This window comes from Protopterus annectens, chromosome 16.part0 (genome assembly GCF_019279795.1).
Source record: "Protopterus annectens isolate FY-2018-M chromosome 16.part0, PAN1.0, whole genome shotgun sequence".
In the NCBI taxonomy this organism is placed as follows: Eukaryota; Metazoa; Chordata; order Ceratodontiformes; family Protopteridae; genus Protopterus; species Protopterus annectens.
Window position 1 is genome coordinate 42,456,026 of NC_056750.1, and position 21,277 is coordinate 42,477,302.

General features: G+C 44.1%; 1 protein-coding gene across 1 annotated transcript in view; it reads left to right on the forward strand.

Annotated features, from left to right (window-relative positions):
- UCK1 (uridine-cytidine kinase 1) overlaps positions 1-21,277 on the forward strand; it is a 1,125,034-nt gene that overhangs the window by 578,036 nt on the left and 525,721 nt on the right. The window contains exons 3-4 of the mRNA XM_044058256.1: positions 5,213-5,309; positions 7,279-7,421. Of these exons, the coding sequence (XP_043914191.1) occupies positions 5,213-5,309; positions 7,279-7,421 (240 nt within the window). The remainder of the gene's footprint in view (positions 1-5,212; positions 5,310-7,278; positions 7,422-21,277) is intronic.

Genomic DNA, 21,277 nt, shown 5'->3' on the forward strand with positions numbered 1-21,277 from the left:
CGCCCAAATAAGTTCTTATCTGCACCTCCTGGAAAAGAATTTCTGCCCAAGGGAGTACCTGTGGATGCCATGGTGGTGGCGTCCGCCACCCAGCAGGACATGGCGGAGGCTTCTACCTCCATCCATCCTCCTAATAAGGAGTCTAGGAGTATGGATAGGTATGGGAAGCATACCCTGTATTCAGCGACTTTTACCCTGCGGTCGCTGAATTACTTGTGTCATTTTACGTGGCTCCAAAGGGATCTCTTAAAGGAGTTGGGAGATACCCTGTCGGGTAACCTGCCTGAGGCGTTGGCCCAGTCTGTTAACGCCCAGCTGTCTACCCTTTCTTCCATCATCAACTTGTCCATGAGGTTCATATCTTATGCAGCCAAAGGGGCGGGTAGAGCAGCGAGTTCGGGCGTAGCCCTTAGGAGGCAAGCTTGGATGCGCTTGTGTCATTTTGCGGAGGCTTTCAAGTCTTCTTTCATGGATGCCCCATTCAACGGGTCCTCCCTTTTTGGACCCAAAGTGAAAGACACCCTCACTAGATGTGAGCAGGAGGGTAAGACTTTGTCTTTGGTTGGGGCCCGTTTTTCGCTTCCCACTAGGCCTTATCCCAAGGCTCAGAGGGGAGGGAAAATGTGGTTCAGAAAGTCTCAAAAGTCTTCCCCTGCCCATCAAAGTGACCCCCCCCCTCCAGGGGCAGATGAGGGGGGAATTTTAATGGAAGGTGTCGCCCTAGAGGCGGTGGAGGCCCCCGCAATACAGGAGACCGCAAGTCCTTTCGTGGTTCCTCCTACCAACGTCCCTGAGGGATTACCCGACTGTGCGTCTCCGGAGCCAGTCAGGGGTTGTTTTTCAGAGCATCTTCAGGCCTGGGAGTCCATCACTCAGGATCGATGGGTGCTTCGTATCATCACCGGAGGTTACACCATTCCCCTTTTTTCACCCCCCCACCACCACCATCAAGGAAAATCCCGGACGTTCCACCCAGTCAACGGGGTCAGGCAGCAATAGAAGTTTCAAAGCTGCTGGAAAAAGGAGTCATCCAACCGGTCCCCGCAGACCAGATCAGATTAGGAACTTACTCAAGGTTATTTTTGGTGCCAAAAAGAACAGGGGACTTGAGACCCATTCTGGATCTCAGCCGTCTAAACCGCTTTGTAAAGAAGTCCAACTTCCGAATGGTCACTTTGCAATCCATTTTCCCATTGCTGGAAAAAGGAGTATGGATGTGCTCCCTCGATCTCAAGGATGCCTATTATCACATCAAAATAAACAAGGCTTCCAGGAATCATTTACGCTTCTGGCTGGGAGCCAGTCATTTTCAATTCCGGGCCCTGCCCTTTGGTCTCACCACAGCCCCCAGGGTGTTCACCAAGTGTCTGGCAGTGGTGACAGCTCACCTGAGACGTCTAGGATTCCAGGTGTTTCCTTATCTAGACGACTGGCTCCTCACCGCCCCCACCAGGCATCTACTTGTTCGAGCCACGAGAGCTACTGTCAAATTGGGCTATCTTCTAGGGATTTCATTCAACTGGGCAAAGTTTGTATTGCTGCCATCACAGTGTGTTGCCTTTATCAGCGCAGAGCTAGACTCTGTAGAGATGAGAGCTTTTCTACCGACAGAGAGAATAAAAGTGTTACAGGCCCAAGTCCTGGCTTTACTACCCCGCAGAAAAGCCCAAGCCAGGATGGTTCTTCAGTTGTTGGGATCAATGGCGGCTACCATTCTCTTAGTTCCGCTAGCCAGGTTACACATGCGAATACTTCAGTGGCTCCTTTCAGCCCAGTGGTCATATCAGGAACGCCCCTTGTCCCATCCGATTCTCATCACGGAGAGATGCCGGCAAGATCTGCGTTGGTGGCGTCTCTCGTCCAATCTGGACCAAGGGAGACCCTTGAGCCCCCCGTCCCCTATTGCCACAGTAACCATGGACGCCTCCCAGATAGGGTAGGGGGGCATTATCTGGGCCTGACGGTCCAAGGTACGTGGCAAGACCACGAGGTTCACTTGCATATCAGTGTTCTAGAGATGAGAGCGGTGCTTCTAGCGTTGCAGGCACTTCACAGCTCTCTTCCCAGGGGAACTATTGCGATTCTCTCCGACAATATGTCAGTTGTCTGGTATCTGAACAAGCAGGGAGGAACCAAGTCCTACCCCCTTTGCAGAGAGGCCATGAGAGTGTGGAATTGGGCAATCGCTTCCCAGCATTTTCTAGTGGCAATGCACATTCCGGGGAAGTTCAGTGTGATAGCAGACAGGCTGAGCAGAGCTATTCTGATGCCTCACGAGTGGTCCCTGAACGACAGAGTGGCTGCGCAGATCTTCTCCAAGTGGGGTCTTCCCTGCTGCGACCTCTTTGCCAGCCCCCTGAATGCAAAGTGCAGCAATTTTTTCACTCTGATCACCCCACAGGGGGAGTCTCCCAGGGATGCTCTAGTCCACAATTGGTCCTCCGGTCTGCTCTACGCCTTCCCGCCCGTCCCTCTGCTACCCAGAGTGATTCAGAAGGCTACCTGCTTGGGAAGCAAAATGATTGTGATTGCACCACACTGGCCCCGTCAAGTTTGGTTCCTCTTCCTTCGGAAGTATGCGGTGGATGGCCCTTGGATTCTGGACCCAGCTCCAGACCTATTGACTCATCAGTCAAGACAGCTGCATCCATCCCTACGAACCATCAAGCTCGCTGCCTGGCTCCTCCACTTCCGACCTTAGTCAGACAGCATATTTTTACCCCAGAAGTAGTTCATATTCTGTCTTCCTCCCACAAGTCTTCTACTAGGAAAATATACTCTAGTAAATGGAAGAGATTTGCAATTTTGGCTCAGCAACGTGATCTGGACCCCCTTACAGCACCGGTGTCGGCTGTGTTCGATTTCTTAGCTACACTCTTTAGACAAGACTCGGCTGCCTCCACTATAAAGGTTCAGTTGGCAGCAATCTCCAAATTATCATGTTGCACATGAGCCTTCTCTCATGGGTCATAAGCTGTGTATAGCCTTTCTGAAAGGAGCCTGGCTGCTGTGCCCTCCGGTTTTGCAACCTGTTTTGCCATGGGATTTAGATGTGGTGCTCAGAGCTTTGACTTCTTCTCCCTTTGAGCTGGCAGCCTCCTGCGAATTGAAATTTCTGTCATGGAAGACTGCCTTCTTGGTAGCCATAACTTCAGCCAGAAGAGTATCGGAGCTTCAAGCTCTTTCTGCTAAACCTCCTTATTTAATTTTTCATAAGGACAGAGTATCTCTGTGACTTAATCCTTCTTTTCTTCCTAAGGTCTCTTCTGCCCTTTGTCTCTACCAGTCTATTGAGCTTCCGGTCTTTTTCCCAAGGTTTTCCAACAAAGCAGAATACAAATTGCACCAGTTGGATGTGCATAGACAATTGAGGTTTTATTTAAATAGGACACAACAGGAGAGGAAATCAGATCAGTTGTTTGTGTCGTTTTCGGACAATAGAATTGGCAGATCTGTAACTAAGGGCACCATAGCTAAGTGGATTAGAGACTGCATCTCATTTATTTATGCATTAGCGGGTAAGGATCTTCCCCTTCCAGTTAGGCCGCATTCTACCAGGGCTATGTCAACTTCAGTGGCCTTTCATGCTAGATTATCCATAGATGACATATGTGCAGTGGCTACTTGGACTTCTCCACATACCTTTATTTCTCATTACAAACTGGACGTGGCCTCTAGAGGTCGGGCTTCCATTGGTTCGACAGTGCTCAGGAGTGTTTTCCAGTGAGCCTCCCGGGATTTAGGTGCTCGGAACGCTGTCCCGTCAGTAATGAATGTAGGCGAGATAGGATCACATTACATCTTTTAGTTATGTACTTACCATAACGATAGGTGTATGTGATCCATCTCGGCTACATTCTTACGTACCCACCCTCCTTCCCCCTGCCTGTTGGACTTGGAGGAAACTTGTATTCGGATTCCTCTGAGGATATTATTTTTTTCTCTCCTCTTACTTATTTATCCTTGTTGTATGGTGTATGTGGGAGAATCATGTTGGGGCAAACAAGATGTGGGGGTTTGGGCATGATGCATCCTGGGATACAGGGTTAGCCCAGCCAATAAGAGACTTCGTGCTAGTTATAGTGGCCGAGTCGGAGCCGACTCTCGGCTCCGAACCCGTCAGTAATGAATGTAGGCGAGATGGATCACATACATCTATCATTATGGTAAGTACATAACTAAAAGTTTTTGAATGTTGCTTTGGCAGCTGAATCACGTCTCCATGTATCCCCATGCTCCACTACTTTGTTATGCTGACACCAAGCTCACACGGTGTCATCAGAAAGGAATGCTTGTGTGTTTTATTTTAATTTAAATCAGGCATTCCCATTTCTACAAGGTTGTGTAATGACACAGTTTTATTTTAGTAGGGAAGATCGAGCCATCCCCATATGCTCGTAGATGAGGTTGTCATTAATAAAAATAAATACTCAGTTTTTGATTTATTTCATTAATTTTCTGGAATCTGCTTGATCCATTTCACAGCCATGTGGAGCCAGACCCTATGCTAGCACTCAGTGGGCACAAGGCAGACATAGTAACCTGGGATGGGATGCCAGTCAGGTGGACACCAACACATTCACACTGACTGTTTCTGCATTTTTAATGTACAACCAAAACACAAGTCTTTAGGATTTAAGAGATTACTGAAATATCCAGCAGAAGCCCATATGGATACTGGGCAAACAAGAAAACTTCACACAAAGGGTACCACACCTAAGTAGAAAAGCACTAACAATGTAGTTTCTTTTTGTAGCAGGATTTGATTCACTGTTTATGGTTTCTTTTCTTTTCTTTGCTGTAGTAGAAATGTGGAGTTAGTATATTTGTAAAGGGGTTGTAACATGCAAAACTCCAAAAGGAGGTGAAAGGGGCTTCCTCTCTGGAAAAATTGCTTTTTTGAAATGTTTTCAGATTTTTTTGGTCCAGATAAAGCTTCAGTAAGTTGTAACAATGTGTGGTAGGGTATACAATAGATCATTTTATGTTTTGATTTGATCAAATACTAGACGTGTTTAAATACAGATGCATTCTCCACAGTCGGGCAAAATATCCTAGATTGCAACAAATTTTATGTGGTATATTTGAAACAGTCTGTTAAAGTCAATATTCACATATCAGAAAAGAAATAGCTTTGTGATGTCTGTTAAGCAATTTCCATTTTCCGCTCTTACTTGAAGATTTCTGACTTTATTGTGATCTTTATTTTAAGATGCCTTTGACAATGATTTGATGAAAAGCACACTAAAAGACATCATGGAAGGGAAGCCAGTTGAAGTACCAAAATATGATTTTGTGACACATTCCAGGTAAGGTAAAGGTTGTAACATGAAAGGATTATATTCTGTCATCCGTCAATAAAGCAACTTATAAATAATTGTAGTTAATTGTGGATGAAATGAGCATATGTTGTACAACATGACTTAATTTGGAGATTAAACATCATTATTTCTTAGATGCTAATATGAGAGCTGCAACATTCCTTTCATCGTTTTCTGTCCAGAGGTAGAAGGTACAAATTGCACTGTCCAGTAAGTTTCCAGTATGACCTGTGCTGATGGGACATGGCAGGTAACAGAAAAAGGATGGCGTGAATGTGCAGCCATTAAATTTGAAATTCAGAAGTTTCTTAAGACATGGCACCCTATTGAAGAAAAGGGAAGTTAGAAAAAGGAATTGCTAAATGTTATTGGACTACAGTTTATCTGCATTTTCCACTATTCCTTTGTGCTTGAGGGTTGTTACAGGCCAGTTCATGTACATAACTTCATTCTAGTGTACTAATGTGTACAAAATAAAGCACCAGATCCATATGGTGTCCCTTTGTGAGAGCTAGATCATGTCTTATAACCCTCTACATTCTGTTCCTATACATAACTTCATTCTAGTGTAGTAATGTATACAAAATAAAGCACCAAAGCTACATGAACTGTCCCTTTGTGAGAGTTATATCACATCTTATAACCCTCTACATTCTGTTCCTATACATAACTTCATTCTAGTCTAGTAATGTGTTTAAAATAATGCACCAAAGCCATATGAAGTGTCCCTTTGTGAGACCTATATCACATCTTATAATCCTTTACATTCTGTGTTGCACAGCATTACATGATTCTACATTTACTGTTTCCAGCCCCCCTTGTGAATGGATGTAGATTGCATGCCCTTTCTGTAGTGATGGCAGTGAACTGGCATTTTAAACACATAGCTGGAAGTACACAGAGGCAAGTCACCTGCAGCCTTCTTTTCTGTCTGAAGTGTGAGCTGTTTTTGCATTGTGCTTTGTCATAGTGTGGTTTTACTGCTAGATTTCACAGTTAGCATGCCGATCTAGTTAAGTGCTGTCACCATTGCATACTTTTTCTGTTCTGCATTTCATTCCGTGCTCTCCTACATCATGGACAGCTGTGACTTGTCACTGTTGTACATCTAGGACTGTCACTGTTGTAGATTCTAACAATGATTGCTATTTTCTGAATATCCAAGCTGCACTGCTGCATACCTCTTCTGTACACTTCCGTTTGAGCCATCACTGCAGCAAACCTCACTATAGATAGTCCTACATCATTGAATACATCAGTCTTTACTTACTGTACTTGACATAAGAGTGTGCTGCTTCTGTGTTTGTGTTAATTTTTGTATGCTAAACTCCAGGAACCCTAACGAGTCATTATTGTAAGAATTACATGGGTTTGCCATTCAAGAGCAGAAAAAAGTGCTATTCTTAAGTACGGGATCTTGTCCTCCTTTGAAAATGTAATTTATTTTTACTTACAATGGCATTTCCATGCTAACAGCAGTGAGAAGAAAGATGTTAAAAGCCCTTTATCTGGGCTTTCACTGATCTGGAGCATTAGATTTTTTAGTACTAGTGTTCTGTTTTCCTTAAACCAGTTTATTGTACCTATCTCTAGTTATGGATGGGGGTCATAGTTTATCTTTTTTTAATGTTTTCTGAAGTTTCCTTTTAAAATTTTTAAATTGCCTTTCATGTAAGGCATAAAACATAAAACTATAAATGAGTTGTAGGTATGTGATATATACTTGTATTTTTGTAGTTAGATATTTGTTAGTGGCACTTTCCTTCGGTCCTGTCTCTGAAGTTGTCACTTCAGAGTAGCGTGTTTGCTGAATACAACTCTTTATGTATGATTACAAGACAGATAGTTCTCCTTGATGATTGGTTGAGCTCAAGCTGCTGATCTTTAAGAATTTTTGTAATATTTTAAATATTTTGGAAGGATGGTGGAAATTGCTGTTTTCATTTGCACCCCATAGGCTACCAGAGACTATGACGGTTTATCCAGCAGATGTTGTACTTTTTGAAGGAATTTTGGCATTTTATAACCAGGACATTCGAGATATGTTTCATCTCAAATTGTTTGTTGATACAGACTCTGACGTTCGCCTGTCTCGAAGAGGTAAAACAAACTTTGGTTTATAATTTTCTTGTAGATTTCTTCAAAGTGCCAGCACGCATTTAAACATATAATATGTTGCAGCGTACTTAATAATGTAGATGATGCCTCCATTCCAGGCAGAATACAATGTTCTTTCCTGAGACTGATTTGGAATCACTTGAGTGATGGGAAGCAAAACTAAAAAAGGTAATTCTGCTTTACTGTGCACATCCAGGCTTGCAGTACCCTTCCTTTATTTCTGCTCGAGAATGGACAGATTGCAGATGTATGCCCTTTTGTGAGGAATAATTGCGAATGGTTTGAATTATTAGGGTCTGTGATATTGCATCTTCACAACTGCACTCTAAATGTTTTATCTGTGTGTAGATGGATCTATGTATTTTATGTGTTTATACACACATATTGTATGTTTGAGTAAATTACTGTGTAGGTAGATTGCAATGGCTTTGATTCCATTGTGTAAATAGTATCAGTTAACAGTGAAACAGCTGCTAGATGAAGAATGACTTGGTTAATCAAGAAGTTTAATAAACATTGATAAATGTACCACAGATATCAGAGCTGTTGTCTTTTAAAGTAAGAGCTTTAGAAAAATTTGTAACCCACCAAAAGGAATAGCAAGTATTTACCGTAGTTCTCTGCAATAATTGTATGTAATTGTTACAAAACTATATAAATCAACAGTTAAGACTACCGTGTTGTCTTTTTTATATTGATGTAGCTTTACGTGACAAGTGGCCCACTTACCTGTGTCCACCATGTCCATTCCTCCAATTATTTGCCCTGAGGATGGTTACTCTTGTTCATACTGCTGTGGTGAAGGCACAGGGGTCACTATTAAGTGTTGAGACTTTATTTTACCATGCAGCCCTACCCCCTGCCAAACTCCTGGTATTGTGCCAACAGACAGTAAAAGGCCAATCTTCTGTTTACTGTTACAGATAAGGGTGGTGCTGGTGGAGGCCATGTTCCTTTGTACTGTCTGTGTACATTACAAATTCCCCACCTTCCCTTAGGAATGGATCATGCAGTGGAAGAACATCCCCCACCCCACGATGAGAGATTGGACCTAAAGCTACCTCACTCCATCTCTGCCAGCAGTAGGATTATTAATCAAACCTGGGGTGCTGCTGTTGTGGTCAGGAATAAACTCCCTGCAGCTGCAAAGCCTTTATCACTGCTAAGCATTTTGTATGTTTGTGTGTGTGTGTGTGTGTGTGTGTGTGTGTGTGTGTGTGTGTGTGTGTGTGTATGAATAAACACCTAAATGAAAAAAAAAACTAATGCATTGGTGTGCATGCCCTGAGGCATATTCTCAGAGCAAGCAACAAAAACGAGTTTTTTGTAGGCCTGCACTCAGCACACCCAGTGCTAATTATATATTGTCACTCAGAGATCACATATCACCAGGGGAAAGGGAATGTTCTTAACCCTGGTAATGTTGTGATCTCGCACTATTGCTGAGCAAAGTGTGTCAGCTAAATGACAGAATCCTGAGGATAAAGGAAGTTTTCCCTTTTCCTGAGTATTATACAGTCGCTGAGTTATATGGTACTGGGAGTGTGAGGCACAGCAGGGTTTGCAGACCCTTGCAAAAAACACTTCAAGTACATGATACTTTTGAGTTGAAATGCATTTGAGCAATCTAATTATATTGTTTTCAATTTGTGATTGGCAGAACTGCTGTCAAAGTTTCTTTGATCACTACATGTGTGTGTATGCATGTTTATATAATGTGTGTGTGTGTGTTTTTATATATATATAAATACACACACACACACACACACACACGTGTATGTATATATGTGTGCATATATAAAAGCAAGAAAAACTCAACCAAGCTGGAGTTTTCAGAGCATGATACCTTAAATCTCCTATAAACCTCCTGTAATGGAAGCCCATGGGATATATGCAAATGACCCCTTAAGGATATAAAGTGATGTTCTTCATACCACATTGCTGCAGTCCTAACACTTGGGTAGTCCGCTGTCCCAGTCGGCCCGAATACCAAAGTATATGGCTGACGTCGGTCAAGGCGCATTAGTCTGACGTCAGGACGTCAGGGTACAAATGCGCATGACCGACGTCATATCCTCAGTCTTTTTTGCCGCATGGTCCGATGCAGAAGCAGTTTTGCAAGTGCAGGTTGGCGTTCTGAGATTTTCCGAAGTCGGAGTTTCAGACCGAATCCAAATTGGCTAAGTACCCCGTTGGGGATTATTTTGGTTTTTTCTTGCCTCAGTATTTTACCGGATGTCAGAAAAAGTGAATAACTGTATTTCTTGTGGGAAACAGATACCTCATAGGGATTACCATACCTTGTGTATACCTTGCCTAGGGCCTGAGCACGACGTTGTTGGCTGTCGCTCTTGTGCTAGATTTAACAAACGCACTATAAAGAGAAGATTAGATTGTGCCAGGTTAGTTTTTGGGAAGCGGTGTAATTATAAAATGACGCCGGATGCTCCGGCGCCGCTTCAAAAAGCGCAAGGACAAAACAGCAAAGCCTAGGCTGGAACAACCGTCCGTCCCGGACGCCGGTTCTTTAGAGGGCTCGGTGGAGCCAGGGTTCAGCCAGAAATTTCTTTGGAATCCCAGGGAGAGACTTTATTACTGCAAGATGTGACCTCTCAGGAGGTAGGCCAGGCGGAAGGGGCTTCTCTGGTAGCTGTTCTTCCCTCCCTTCCTAAGGTGGTTAGGCCCTCCCCTGCTGTTTCCAAGGCTTCTCCCAGGGCAGGCCAGGTTTTGTTTCAGGAGTTACCCCTAGTTCTTAAGGGTCTGTACCTAAGAAGCATATGCTTAAGATGGCAGAAGATTTGATTACAATGATTAGAGGTTCTATGCCCCCTCCTGATAAGAGGCCTAGGGTGGAACCTGAGCTTGGGAGTTTTGAGCAGTGTTCGGATGCTTCTGAGTCTTCGGCTGAAGACTTGCAGGAGTATTCCCCTTACTCTGATTCTGATGTAGATGATTCTACTCCTTCTGCTTCTCCTCCTGAGGATTTTTCATTTTCAGAGACTCTTCATTCCATGAGGGAGCATTTTAAATGGGAAGGTCAGGATTTCTCTGATTCCAGGAAAAGGCTTAGGGAATTTTTGTTTCTACCCCAGCATAGGCCTTTAGCTATACCTCCTGTTCTAGATGTGGTAGAGGATGTTTTGCAGAGGCTTCTCTGAACCCTGACTCTTTGCCTCCTGCTCCAGTTAAACCGGATAGATATTATAGGGTGCCTGAAGCTCATAAGTATCTTTTAAGAGTCCTAGGGCAGACCCAGAAACTGTTTCACAGGGGCCTAAAGGTGTTAAGGCTTCTGTTGTTAAAAATCCTGTTCCTCCAGATAAAGAGGCTAGGGCTTTGGATAGATGGGGAAAGAAAGTGTATACTTCTTCCACTTTGGCCATGAGAGCTTTGAATTGCCAGTTTCACATGTTGAAATACCAAAATTATCTCCTTTCACAATTAAAGTCTAAGGTAGATGCTTTGGCGGAAGGTATTGAGTGTAAAGAGTTGCAGGATTTAGTTCATGTTTCTGAACAGGTGGGTAAGCATTCTTTGCAATGTGGTTTTGATGCTGTGCAGGCCTCTTGAGGGTGGCTGCCACTGGTTCGGTTCTTCGCAGGCACGCCTGGTTGAGGGATCAGAATTTAGCTGAGCATGTGAAAACAAGGATTTTAGATGCTCCTTTACAATCTGATGTGTTGTTTGGTTCGCCTGTGGAAGCAGTTCTAAAGAAAATGGAAGACAAGGCTAAGTCTATGCAGACTGTTAAAGATTTTTGCAGGTTCAGCCTCCAAGTTTAGTAGAAATTGGCCTACCAAGGGGTGGACATATCCTGCTTATGATTCCCAGTCTAGGGGTAGGTCTAGGCGTGGTAGAGGCAGAGCTCAAGGTTCTTTTAGGCCTAGAACAGGAGTTCACCTGCTCAGTCTTCTGGTGAGGGCAGGGGTCAGTCCTTTCGTAAACAGACACAATGACCTGCCTTTTCAGCTGCCAGAATCTTCTCGGCTGGCAGCACCTTTGGGAGGAAGGTTGGCACTTTTCAAAGAAAACTGGAGTTTAATTACCCAAGACAGATGGGTATTGGATATCATTCACCACGGTTACAGGTTTTATTTCCATACCTTGCCTCCTTTCAACGGCATGCCAGACATTCCTCCTCAACAAAGGAAAGAGGCTCACAAGCAAATTTCTCTGTTGCTCCAAATAGGGGCCATTCAGCTGGTTCCTGTGCCAGAAAGGGGCCTAGGATTTTATTCTCGCCTGTTCCTAGTACCAAAAAGGGGAACACGTGGAGACCAATTTTGGATCTGTCTATCCTCAACACTTATCTGGACATTCCCAAGTTCAAAATGTTGACGTTACAACAGCTTTTACCTCTGCTGGGCAAAGATCACTGGATGGTAACTTTGGATCTCAAGGAAGCTTACCTTCATGTTCCTATCAGACTAATTTGCAAGAAGTATCTGCGTTTTCGAGCTGGGAATTCTCATTATCAGTTCTCTGCATTGCCCTTTGGCTTATCTACTGCCCAGTGTATTCACAAAGGTTCTGGCTCCAGTGATAGCTTTCTTCAGGCTAAAAGGAATACAAATCTATCCTTATCTGGACGATTGCCTGATTCTGGCTCAAGGAAGGGACGTGCTTCTTCAGCATTTGGAATATGTGATAGCAGTGCTAAGATGCCTAGGGTATTCTGTGAACGAAATAAAGTCCAGTCTAGTACCCTCTCAAGACATGTGCTTTCTGGGTGTGAGACTGAATACAGCAACCCAGATGGCCTTTTTAACCCCGGACAAACAAAAGAATCTTTCTCTTTACTTCCATCAACTATCTCATCAGTCCGGGCTGACTGCAAGGACAGTCCTTCAAGCCTTAGGGTTCATGGCATCTTGTATTCTGGTACTTCCCAATGCCAAACTGCATATGAGGAAGCTACAATGGTATCTCAAAAATGTATGGACACAGCACTGCCAGGATTTGGACACTGTCTTTCAAATAATACCTTGCATTCAAAAGGAATTTTTGTGGTGGGCTCAGGAATGTCACCTAAACAAGGGACTCTCTGTGACCCAGCCAGAGGCGAGTCAGATTCTAACGACAGATGCCTCAGACACAGCTTGGGGAGCTCATCTGAATGGAAAGTGGATACAAGACAAGTGGCCTGCCAGACTGCAGCATCTACATATCAACACGAAGGAGATGTTAGCAGTCCAGTTTGCATTACTGGCTTTCAAGGATTTACTTCTTCCAGGGCAGGTGTTGATTCTAACAGACAACACGACTGTCATGTGGTACATCAAGCAAACAAGGGGGAACACATTCTTATCCTCTATGCAGGCAAGCAATGATTTTGTGGGAGACTGCGTTAAGCTTGCAGCTGAATCTTCAAGCAAGGTTTCTGCCAGGAGCACAGAACTCCTTAGCAGATGTGTTAAGCAGGCAAATCATGGATCCCCACGAGTGGAAACTGGATCTTCATGTATTTCAGACATTGACAGTGTCATGGGGAACTCCAGACATAGATCTGTTCGCTTCTCCACTAAACCACCAGCTGCCAAAGTTTTGCACGAAAAGGTTTCATCACACAGCCTGGAAAGTGGATGCTCTTTCTTTCAGTTGGAAAAATCTTCATGTGTATGCCTTTCCACCTCTGCCTCTCCTTCCAAAGGTACTTCTAAAGGTCAGACAAGACAAGCCGAGGATGATTTTAATAGCTCCGGATTGGCCTCGGCAGCACTGGTACCCATTGCTGAGGAGTCTGGTAAGGAAGCCTCCATGGCCTTACCTTTGATTCCACACCTATTGTCTCAGAAGGACGGGCATCTGCTCAATGTCAAGCTTCACTCTCTTCATCTAACAGCTTGGCATATTCTGTTTTGAACCATAGCAGGTCTCAGCTTCCTCAACAAGTTTTGAATGTGATTATGGAAGCCAGAAGACCTAGTACAAGGAAAGTGTACGCAGGAAAATGGAAGAGATTTTTATTTTGGTGTGCAGCAAAGGATTTGGATGTTTCTGAGCCGAATTTGAGTGTGGCTCTTCAATATCTTACTGAGTTATTGGACAAAGGTTTGTCTTTCTCTTCCATTAAGATTCATGCTGCAGCAATTTCAGCTCACTATGATTGTGACCCACCATTGTTTTCTCATCCTTTGTTCAAGCAATTTCTTAGAGGGGCAAAGAATATAAGACCCCACGTAGAGCTCCTACTCCTGCTTGGGACCTCAATTTTGTGTTGGAGAAACTCACTCTACAACCTTTTGAGCCTGCAGCTACTGCTGAATTGAAATATTTGTCATGGAAGACTGCTTTTTGTTAGCCATTACATCTGCAAGAAGGGTGTCTGAATTGCAGGCCCTTATGGCGGTTGAGCCTTTCCTGATTTTTCATAAGGATAGGGTATCTTTACGTACTAATCCTTCCTTTATGCCTAAAGTGGTTTCTAGTGTGGCTTTAAACCAAACTATTCATTTGCCTACCTTTTATGCAGATCCCCAAAATAAGGGGAAAAGATTTTGCACACTTTAGATGTACACAGGCAGTTGCGTTATTATTTAAGCAGGACTAAGGATTTTAGGCAGTCTCAGCAGTTGTTTGTTTCTTTTGCTTTGAGTTCTCAGGGCAAGCCTGTGTCAAAACAAACTATTTCTAAGTGGATTGGGTTTTGCATTGCATTTTGTTATTCCCATCATGGCAAGGAGATTCCAGCTGGGATTAGGCCTCATTCCACTAGGGCTACTGCCACTTCTACAGCATTTCTAAGGGGGGTGGCAACTAAGGATATTTTGGAGGCAGCTACTTGGAGTTCAGTGCATATTTTCTCTAAGCATTACCACCTTCCTCTCTACTCTAAATCTAGGGCTGGTTTTGCCACGGCTATTTTGCAGGGCATGTTGTCAGCTCCTGCTTCCTTATGATTTGCCAGCCTCCCTTACCTCTGCTTTGGGATTCTACCCAAGTGTTAGGACTGCAGCAATGTGGTATGAAGAACATAGTACAGTTTTGTACCTACCATAAATGTAGATGTTTGAAGATCCACATTGCTGCAGTCCAATTTACCCTCCCTCCTTCCCCTCTTTGTTTAGGGGTGGTTGTGTGGGTGAGGGTATACTCTTGTAAATTTGTATATATTGTATATATATTTGGTGCAGGAGTGTGTGGTGTTTTTTGGTTTTAGCCTTATCTTTTTAGGGTCTTCTGACATCTGGGGCAAGAAAAGACTGAGGATATGACGTCGGTCATGCGCATTTGTACCCTGACGTCCTGACGTCAGACTAATGCGCCTTGACCGACGTCAGCCATATACTTTGGTATTCGGGCCGACTGGGACAGCGGACTACCCAAGTGTTAGGACTGCAGCAATGTGGATCTTCGAACATCTACATTTATGGTAGGTACAAAACTGTACTTTTCAGCAACATGGTTTCTGAATGTCCATGACTTTTTTACTTTTTACTAAAGTCTGTTGGTTGGATCTGCAGTGGTGGTGCTGCGGTAGCGTTGTCACCTCACAGTAAGACATTGTCCTGTTCGATTTTCAGCTAGAGCGTCTTCTGTGTGGAGACATGCGTGAATGAGTGTACCTTTGTTGAAGGTTGTGCGTCAGGGCTGGCAACTTGGCACATAAAAATCTACTGCCAGTCATTAGCGGACTGGAGTTCCGCTGTGGCGACCCCTAACCGGGAAAAGCTGAAAGACACAACAACAACAACTAAAGTCTGTTGGTTACATTCAGGCCAGTAAAGCCAAACCTCACTACCTGTGGGCATGCATGTTTCAGCCATTTTATTGACATCGCTGTGCTGATAACTGTCTGTAAATGATTTTGCATGCCCTTTATTGCATATCCTGTGGCTACTGCTCCATTCTTGACTTAGGCTTAATAGAAATTGTAGTCTAAAATCTTGTCAGTGTACTGCACAACTTCCCACAACTAGCAAAAATGAATATTTTAAAGTAAACGATGCAGCTTTCTGTAGTATAACTTAATATTTATTCATTTAACATTCATCTGACATCTTGGCATTTGCCTTCTAGGGATGATAAAAACAGGATATTTAGCGCACAATACCAGAAAGTTACATCACCTTTCTTTTAAACATTCCAGCTGTAAAGCATAATTAAAAACCAGTCAGACAAGTCAGGCAGTCTAGAAATAGGTATTTCCAATTTCACCCTAAACTGAGACCAAAATGACTACATCTGTTACATTTCAAAATGAATGCTCTCTCTTTAAGATGCAGTAGTCATTTCAGAGTGCTACCAGCTTTTCTCATTGATAGTCATTTTTCCAGAACAGTAGCTTTTAATTCCACAGGCTGACTGCTTAACTTATCAGCAAGTTGAGTGGTAACAGGACTAAAAACATTTTTTAATCTTTTATATCCCATGCATGTTGTTGCAGTCTACATTTAAAAACAACTCTTAGCTGTTACAATACCCCTCCTTAAAGGCTACCCTGTAGCCTCTGACCATAGAAACTATAGAGCTGATAACCTTACCTACAACATATGTAAAAGCATGGAATGCTTACTTGTAGTACTCATAAATAGGCATTGGTAGCTTACAAGTCCTTGACACAAACCAGTTTATGTTTGGGAAAAGTAGATCTTGCGTACAAATCAGTGTGGATTCCTTTGAGAAGGTTACAGGAATACTGGGTGGTATGTCTGTGCACACTGCCTGCCTGGATTTAGCCAAGACCTTCAGTATTATTCCGCACTCTGGCATTATGGGAAAACTGTGACAGATGATTGTAAACCCCCTATTTAACTTGTTAGGTAGCTAACTGCTTTACAAGAAGAACTACACTGCACCAATCACACTTTCTCTGCACCAGCTCCCAAACTCTCAAATTCTTTACTTGTGTATCTAAGAGAGCTCCCCTCCAATGAAGAATTTAGACCTCAGCTGAAAAGCATCTTGTCGCTAAATGCCAGCAGAGAAATCACATCATCAAACTAAACCGCACAGTGAAAGGGGATCCAGTGTCTGTCTGCTTGGGATGACATGGTCGACAGACCACGATGCTTTGCCACAGATGGCCTGCACCTGTCGCCCCTAGGATTCCAGATACTGGCTAAGGCTCTTGCTGCCCCTATAGTGCCTTTTTTAGGCAGGGTTCAAGTAACAAATTCACCACCATAACAGGAACAGGCAAGCAAAAACTGAGGGTAATGCTACTCAATGCTAGAAGTCTAAATTTCAAAATGCACTCACTCGAGGCACTCCTTAAAATGGAGAACATCGATATCTGTGCAGTGACTGAGACCTGGTTCAAGGCTCCAGAGAGCACCCCTGCACTACCAGGCTATAACTCGTACCACACTTTTCGGCCATCTAACCTGGACCGAAACACCAAAGGTGGGGGGGTGTCCATATTCATTATGGATATCCACACCTCCAGGCTAGTTGCTCAGCATAATGCATCCGAGGTTATCCAAGTGCAACTAACTCTTGGCAAAACTGCAATCCAAATTGTAGCTTCCTACAGATCCCCCACCATGCCCCAGGATTTCCACTCCTCTTTTCTTGGTGTACTGGAAAATATTAGGGTTCAACCAAACACCCTAATAATGGGCAACTTCAACTACCCCACCATTAACTGGGAAAGCTACTCATGTACTAACTCTTTAGCGCAATGCTTTCTGGAATTCATAAACTCCAATGCCCTAGATCAACTTATCCACACCCCCACCAGGGGCAACAATATCCTAGACCTAGTCGTTACCAACATGAGTGGCCGGTGTTCCACACCTGAAGTCAACTCCTCGTTGGTCCGATCCGACCATAAGCTAATCACCCTTGATATCCACATCCCACCCCCACCCCCCATTAAGGAAACCACAGTAAGAAATTTCTCCAAAGCCAACTTCATGCTTCTTAAGACAGAAGTAGTGAACTTCATGACACCCATGCAGATGGACAATACAGTTACAACTGCTGAATCCTACACAAATGCACTCTATAAGCACTTACACGAGTGCATGGATCGTGCTATCCCAAACAGAACCAAGACGCTATCCTCCAAAAAAAGGAAGCCAATCTGGTGGTCCCCTGCTATAAACAAAACTGTACAACAGAAGGAAGAAACTGTTGCAAAAGAGAGTAAAATCCCATGAGTGGAGGAGCTCCCTGGTCAGCCTCAGTAAGAAGCTGAGATCCCTTATAAGATCCTCCAAAGCTAGCTACGAAAATAAAATTGCCACTAATTCCAGGGACAACCACAAAGCATTCTATAGCTATGCCAAGAATCTCAATGGCAACACCCAGATCTGCTCTGAGTTACAGCACAAAGGCATGAAAATTACAGAACCAACTGATATTGCCAACATCCTGGCAGATAGGTTCAGTGCTAACTTTACCCCCCCTCACCCCCTAAAGGGCCCATATCTATACAGGAAGAATGCAGAGTCCCTGTAATCACAACTACGCAGGTGAAAGCTGCACTCTCTAAAGCCAAAAACACAACATCCATGGGACCGGACAACATCCCAGGCTGCGTTTTACATGAACTTCAGAATGAACTGGCTCCCCACTTAAGCACCATGTTCAATAATAGCCTCGCATCAGGCTTTGTGCCCACTGAGTGGCGCACAGCAACAGTTATCCCACTCCACAAAGGGGGAGCCACAACTGATCCCGGGAACTATAGACCTATTAGACTGACGAGCCTGGTCTGCAAAGCCATGGAACGTATCATCATGGAACTCATAAACAAAGACATTGGTAACCTCCAAACTCTGGATCCCACCCAGTTCGGATTTGTGAAAGGCAGATCATGCCTCCTGAACCTGATCGACTTCTTTGAGGCAGTCACCAAAGCCGTAGCTGAGGATAAAATGGTTCACACAGCCTATCTTGACCTCGCCAAGGCTTTCGACACCATCCCCCATTCTGGAATTATAGCTAAACTCAATAAACTAGGCATAAATCCCTACATCACAAGATGGGTTGCCAACTGGCTCACTGACAGAACCCACACTGTAAAAGTTGCAGACTCCAAATCTGACCTCAAACCAGAGACAAGTGGAGTACCACAAGGTTCCGTCCTGGGACTGCTCCTGTTTGGTACCTACTTCTCTGAAGTACAGGCTAACACAGAAGGCCTCTGGCTAATGAAGTTCGCAGATGACTGCAAACTAGGAGCCATAATCAAGTCCCCAAATGATGTGAACATCCAACAGAAGGGCCTCTCTGAGACAGATGCCTGGTGTCAGAGCCATGGCCTCAAGCTCAATGCCAAAAAGTGCAGTGTCATCCCCTTTGGTAAAAACTCTGTACCCATGAACTACCACATAGGCAGCAATCTACTTAACACCAAATGCGTGATAAGAGACCTTGGGACCCAGGTGGGCAGTAGTCTCTCCTTTGATAGTCACATCGCCACAGTAGTCAGGAAGTCCTTCTACGTGGCACACCTCATCATAAAAGGGTTCTCATCCAGGAAAAAAGAGGTCATCGTTACCCTCTACTCATCACTCATTAGACCCATTATAGAGTACAACGTCCCTTTTGGAATGTACCTCACAAGACATCTGCAGCAGCTGGAAAGGTCACAGAAGTACCTCACAAAGAGGATTACTGGACTCAAACAAATGCCCTACACTGACCGCCTCAGAAAACTCCAGCTTTACTCCATAGCATTTCGCCTACTCGGAGGTGATTTCTGCCTAACATATAAAGCTATGTCAAACCCAGAGCTGTTGGACATGCTACACCTAAAGAAATCCCAATCCCTCTGAGCTACACGCTCTAGGGACCTAAACCTTGTCACCACAATAAACAGGACATGCTGGAGGGATAGATTCCTATCCCAGAGACTTCCCATACTCTGGAACAGGCTACCCATCTATGTCAAGCAAAGTTCTTCATTAGCACTCTTCAGGAAAAATCTTGATGAGGGGATGGGAAATAAGAAATACACCCCGGGGATCACTTCTGTGTCTCTGCTCGTCAGTGGCACAGGAAAATAACTTTCTTGGGTGGCGTAAGCCAGGGAACCTTGTTGGCTAGGCTTGCGTAGGCCCTTGGGCCGATAGCCTAGTACCTACCTATGAACCTATGAACTAGTTTTACTTCTCTTTAACCACACTTTCTCCTGTAAATAGCCATCCAGGCAATTTTGCTAAAGTCTTTATTCACATTCTTCTTCGCCACCATTTTTTTTTAATTATTTCTCCTATTAGCTTTTTCTGAGTCCCAGATGGTAGTAATTAATCTCTCTCAAGTCAATGCTGAACATCAGTTGATGCTCCACCATGTGTATTACTTGCACTTTTATCCAACATTTTTGTAACTTGTCTTTAAAAGTCTGATTTGTGGAAGTTTTGTATCTAATTTCTTCTCTTGGATATCTGTCTTGCATTGTGATGTACTCACTTGAGATCTTTGAAGTACCCTGGTAAGCAAATGTAAAATAAAAAAAAGTAAATAAATAAAAAAAAAAATTCTCTCAAAGTTGATGGCAGACTTTCCTTTAAAAGACTCGAGAGCAGTAGCATCTCCCAGATTTCAATGTTGGAACAAGTAGCATCTGTTTCACTGATGACATGGCCCTGTATTTGACTAAGTTTGTTGATGACTGCAAACTCCAATCTTTCATTAGCTCATGAGATTACAGGCTTCCTAAGCTGCACAGAATGACTAAATAAACCTGCCTGCTGTGTGTCTGGCAACCTGTGATTGGCCTAAAGGTAGCAAGTAACCCTGTCTTGCTTGATCTTTTACAAATTCTAAAAATGGAGTACCCACTCTAGGGACCTAACTCTACATCATAATGAGACTAGAACCTTTTGGTGGTATCATTAGTCATTCCTAGAGTAAATTTATTTTCTGTATCCAACAGAGCAGCTCTCTTGCTCACTTCACCACTATCATTGGGGAGTGGATAGGGAGCTGTAAATTCACCCCTGGTCTGGCCCCTGTGTCCCTTATAGATATGAAGAGCAAGTAGTGACAAGTGCATTGGCTACGCTGAAAATGTTCTAGTGAACCTATGAATATGTGACATGGGGTCGGAGGTGCTCTGCATGTGACATGGGGTCAGAGGTGCTCTGCATGTGACATGGGATTGGAGGTGCTCTGCATGTGACATGGGATCAGAGGTGCACTGCATGTGACATGGGATTAGAGGTGCTCTGCATTTAGCATGGGGTTGGAGGTGCTCTGCATGTGACATGGGGTCGGATGTGCTCTGCATGTGACTTGGGGTCGGAGGTGCTCTGCATGTGACATGGGGTCGGAGCTGCTCTGCATGTGACATGGGATCAGATGTGCTCTGCATGTGACATGGGGTTGGAGGTGCTCTGCGTGTGACATGGGGTCGGAGGTGCTCTGCATTTAACATGGGGTTGGAGGCGCTCTGCATGTGACATGGGATCAGCTGTGCTCTGCATGTGACATGGGGTCGGAGGTGCTCTGCATGTGACATGGGGTCGGAGGTGCTCTGCATGTGACATGGGATCAGATGTGCTCTGCATGTGACATGGGGTCAGAGGTGCTCTGCATTTAACATAGGGTTGGAGGTGGTCTGCATGTGACATGGGATCAGATGTGCTCTGCATGTGACATGGGGTCAGATGTGCTCTGCATGTGACATGGGGTCGGAGGTGTTCTGCATGTGACATGGGGTCAGAGGTGCTCTGCATTTGACATGGGGTTGGAGGTGCTCTGCATGTGACATGGGATAAGATGTGCTCTGCATGTGACATGGGGTCGGAGGTGCTTTGCATGTGACATGGGGTCGGAGATGCTCTGTTTGTAACATAGCATCAGATGTGCTCTGCATGTGACATGGGATTGGAGTTGCTCTGCATGACATAGGAAGATGATAAGCTGTGGTCACAAAAATAGGA